Raw genomic sequence first — 5,000 nt, 5'->3', positions numbered from 1 at the left:
GCTCGCTCGCTCACTCACTCACTTTCTGAACACTTCATGCATCTTGATTGATTAGATTGCTCTGATATGGTTTTACATTTTATTTACACTTTGCCACGAGTTATTCAGTTTGTAAAAACACATGAATTACAATGTGTAAATCTCCCCTTTTGCATCAGTTTTATGAACTTTTGGTTTTCTTTTCTTTTTTTATCATTGATGCTAAGCTTCACATAATACAATTTGTTGATTTAAAATTAATTCCTACATTTCCTGAGAAGTTCAAAAGTCTGCCATGAAATATTAATGAAATCAAACCATCCAGCATCCATTTTAAAACACTAGAGTCCCGGGAGTTCTGCTATAGTTTTCCTGGCAACGCTTGACAATAAGGTTTCATTTGTTAACATGAACTAACAATGATCAAAGCATTTATTAATATTAGCCATGGCATTTATTAATCTTAGCTAATGTTAATCTCAGCATTTACTGATAATGTTTCCACAGGGCAGGGATGTTTGTGAGCAAGTTCTTCGACGGCTGTGTTCCTGAGATGCTCCTGAATGACGATGATAAGCGGCTCATCGCTCAGGTGTGCTGGGAGCTCAAGCAGTACATTACACTGCTGGATAAAGTCAGGTCAGGATTACCCACAATTCCTCATCGACGTGTGTGAATGGCGTGAAATGCAGAGATTCACAAATTCATATTGTTCCTGAATGACAGCGATTCGGCTTTATGTCTATTAAACCTTTGTAGCAACTCATAATGTAATAACTTTATCTACTCTCTTTAACTAATCCTTTTTTTATGTTTTAAAAGCTATTACAGTTATGAAAATGTACAAATTTTGGGTGAATTTATAGTGTAATAAATTTCTCATAATATAAAAGTTATTAGATTATGAGCTTAAAGATTGTATTACGTTTTTAGAAAATTATTACGTTATGAACATTTTATTACAATAATAATGTAATACTCATTACATTATGTGCATTTTTTACATTATGAGTTGCTACAACCTTTGACAAGTACGATCACGGCGAACAGCGAAGTTTATAGTTCAGATATAAACAGTGATGCCTGCGGTAGTGATCAAAATAGAGTAAATCACCTTTTGCGTCAAATAAAAATGGTGTATTACATCATTACACCAGTAGGTGGCGACAAGTGACTGTATTTGTCATTGAATCATTTATTCAAGAGATTTGTTCAGAAACGCTGATTCATCCAGTAATGAAACAAGTGACGTATTTGAGTGAGTCGTTGAATCATTCATTTAAGAGATTCGTTCAAAAATGCTGATTCATCCAGTAATGAAACAAGTGACGTATTTATGAGTGAGTCATTGAATCATTAATTTAAGAGATTCATTCGAAAACGCTGATTCATCCAGTAATGAAACAATTGACGTATTTATGAGTGAGTCATTAAATCATTAATTTAAGAGATTCGTTCAAAAATGCTGATTCATCCAGTAATGAAACAAGTGACGTATTTGAGTGAGTCATTGAATCATTAATTTAAGAGATTCGTTCAAAAATGCTGATTCATCCAGTAATGAAACAAGTGACGTATTTGAGTGAGTCATTGAATCATTAATTTAAGAGATTCGTTCAAAAATGCTGATTCATCCAGTAATGAAACAAGTGACGTATTTGAGTGAGTCATTGAATCATTAATTTAAGAGATTCGTTCAAAAATGCTGATTCATCCAGTAATGAAACAAGTGACGTATTTGAGTGAGTCATTGAATCATTAATTTAAGAGATTTGTTCAAAAATGCTGATTCATCCAGTAATGAAACAAGTGACGTATTTGAGTGAGTCATTGAATCATTAATTTAAGAGATTCTTTCAAGAACGCTGATTCATCCAGTAATGAAACAAGTGACGTATTTATGAGCGAGTCATTGAATCATTAATTTAAGAGATTCGTTCAAAAATGCTGATTCATCCAGTAATGAAACAAGTGATGTATTTTTGAGTCATTAAATAATTAATTCATTCAAGAGATTCATTCGAAAACGCTGATTCATCCAGTAATGAAACAATTGACGTATTTATGAGTGAGTCATTGAATCATTAATTTAAGAGATTCGTTCAAAAATGCTGATTCATCCAGTAATGAAACAAGTGACATATTCATGAGTGAGTCATTGAATCACCATCGATTCAAACTGATTTTTTTTTTAAAGATTCAAATTAATGAAATGTTATTTTGTTTAGTTGTCTATTCAGAGTCATGGCAAAATCGTGATTCTATTTAAAAAATAATATTTTTTTTATTCTCAATTTATCCAGAATAGTGCATAATCTACCAGCTTGTGATTGAATTTGTCTAGTTTTGCTCAGCTCTATAATATTTCAGCAGCTTGTAATTCCTCTATAATTCAGGGTTACCAGGAAGTATAAGGTAATATTTGTGATATTACCAAACTCACGGAAAATAATTGTATAAAATGATTCCTAAAAATCCAATTATCACAAATAACTAGAAATGTCTTGGAAATGATTTGTTAAACAAAAGCAGTGGGAGCTCTGATTATAAAATAACTGGATAAATATCTCAATAATCTTCTGCATGTGTTCAGATGTAAGCGTATTAATCTCATCATGTGTTTGTTCAGGATCCGTGACGCTCTGAAGTGCATCCTGAACATCTCTCGTCACGGGAATCAGTACATGCAGGTTAATGAACCCTGGAAGAAGATTAAAGGAGGAGACGACGACAGGCGAGTGACGCGTGATGAGTGTGTCTGCGGGAACAGCTGCAATGCGCAAACCCTTCAGAAAATCTGAATGAAAAATGATTTCTAATTTCAAACCATCTAAAATTAGTTTACTGTAAGGTTCTGTTAGTTAACTACATTAGTTAGGATGAACTAACAATTAACAATACTTCAGAAAAAAAACTTCTAAAGCATTTTATTAATCTAATTTTTATTTTATTTTATTTTATTTTATATAATTATATAAAAAAAAATATTAAAAAAATTATATGTGAAAAAATTATTTTATAAAATATTTCAATATAAATATTTCTAAGATCTCAGTTGTTCTCTCACTCTATATATCTATATCTATCTATCCATCTATCCATCCATCCATCCATCTATCTGTCTATATCAATATAGTTAACATAAATTAACAATAAACAATACTTCAGAAAAAACTTTTAAAGCATTTATTAATCTAGTCTGTTAATTTCTACATTCACTAATACATTATAAAAAAGTTGATGGACCTGAGCTGATATGAACTAACAGTGAACCAGAGTTATTATCATTAAAAACATTTCTGTTAATTGAAATAAAGCCAAAATAAAATACTAATATTAAATGAATTGAAATTGAAAATTAAATGTTGCCTTTGCAATAAACTAAAATTATTAACTGTAAACAAATAAAAACTAAAACTGAAATAAAAATAAATTAAACATAAAAACCTATGTAAAACACACACACACACACACACACACACACAAAACTATAATAAAAATGACAAAAGCAACAAAAAATTAAACTAAAATTGGGAAAATTAAAAACAAAAATAAAGGCTAACTCGTTAAAATAAACTAAAACAACACTTCATTAACTAACATGAACAAAGATGGTAACACTTTATTTTACGGTTCAATTCTCACAATTAACTAATTGTGTATTATCATGCATATTACTAGAATATTGTCTGTTTATTAGTACTTATAAAGCACATATTAATGCCTTATTCTGAATGACCATATTCTACATTCCTTAATCACCCAATACCCAATAAACTTAATGACCTTACTAACTATTAATAAGCAGTAATTAGGAGTTTATTGAGGCAAAAGTCGTAGTTAATAGTGAGAATTGGACCCTAAAACTAAAGTGTGACCAAATAAAGTGTTTCCTATAATTTTACAGTATATATTAATCTTTGATCATGTAAATTAGTAGTCTTTATATATAAATACTAAAGTGTTATTGCTCATCGTTAGTTAATGCATCATCTCATGTTAACTAATGGACCTTACTAAAATAGAATAAAAATATTAATAAAACCAAGTTAAAAATAACACGTTATGTTTTTATCAACTAACGTTAACAAGTACTGTAACAAATGTATTGCTCATTGTTAGTGAACTAATTAACTAATGGGATCTTACTGTAAAGTGTCACCATTAATTCTAAAGAGAAGTTTTAAAAAATTGTGAGAATTAAAAACATAAAAGCTAAAAACTGAAACAACTCTCTGCAGTGAACCGTTGTTCTCATTAACTAACATTAACAAAGATTAATAAAATAACCATCGTTAGTTAATGCATCATCTAATGGACCTTACTAAAGTCAAATACAAATATTAATAAAACTAAGTGTAACAAATAAAAAATGTAATAACAAATGTATTGCTCATTGTTAGTTCATGCATTAACTAATGGGATCTTGAAGTGTCACCATTATTTCTAAAGAGATGATAATCTGGAGAAATATGTTTCCTGCGAACACACGAATCATACATTTATATGATAATACAATATAGATTGTTTCAAAGCAGCTTTACAGTGATAATAGGAATGTGGTTTTAGGTGCCTTTAGATTTGAGATATTAGGTGTGATGAAGGCGTGTGTGTGTGTGTGTGTGCTGCAGGCAGCGCGCCGGGACCGTGACGGGTGTGTGTGTGAACGTGGCGTGTCTCCTGTCTGCCGTGCTGGAGCCGTATATGCCGACGGTCAGCCACACCATCCGTGCCCAGCTCCAGGCTCCGCCCACCTGTGCCAGTGCCCAGCTCCAGGGGTCGGGGAGCTTCGTCTGCACGCTGGCAGCCGGGCACCGCATCGGCACGGTGACTCCTCCACACCGCTGCACTACACACACACACACACAGATTACTACTCCAATATTGGGGTTTTTTGTTTGTTTTTTACCTCTCCTCTCATTTACTCTTTTTGAAACTTTTTTTAACTTATTATTTTTATTTGTTACTCTTTTTTTAAAAAACCCTTTTTACTTATTATTATTATTATTATTATTATTATA

At 31.5% G+C, this 5,000-nt stretch overlaps 1 protein-coding gene across 2 annotated transcripts in view; it reads left to right on the top strand.

The window, feature by feature from the left end:
* The window catches only part of mars1 (methionyl-tRNA synthetase 1), a 27,827-nt gene that overhangs the window by 17,763 nt on the left and 5,064 nt on the right, over positions 1-5,000 (top strand). For both annotated transcript variants that reach the window (XM_084425701.1, XM_084425700.1), the window contains exons 16-18: positions 487-618; positions 2,609-2,713; positions 4,611-4,806. In XM_084425701.1, coding sequence (XP_084281827.1) covers positions 487-618; positions 2,609-2,713; positions 4,611-4,806 — 433 coding nt within the window. The remainder of the gene's footprint in view (positions 1-486; positions 619-2,608; positions 2,714-4,610; positions 4,807-5,000) is intronic.

This window comes from Rutilus rutilus, assembly GCF_951802725.1.
Source record: "Rutilus rutilus genome assembly, chromosome: 12".
Classification (NCBI taxonomy): Eukaryota; Metazoa; Chordata; class Actinopteri; order Cypriniformes; family Leuciscidae; genus Rutilus; species Rutilus rutilus.
The sequence above is the reverse complement of the archived record's forward strand: the minus strand, read 5'-3'. Positions and strand labels throughout refer to the sequence as shown.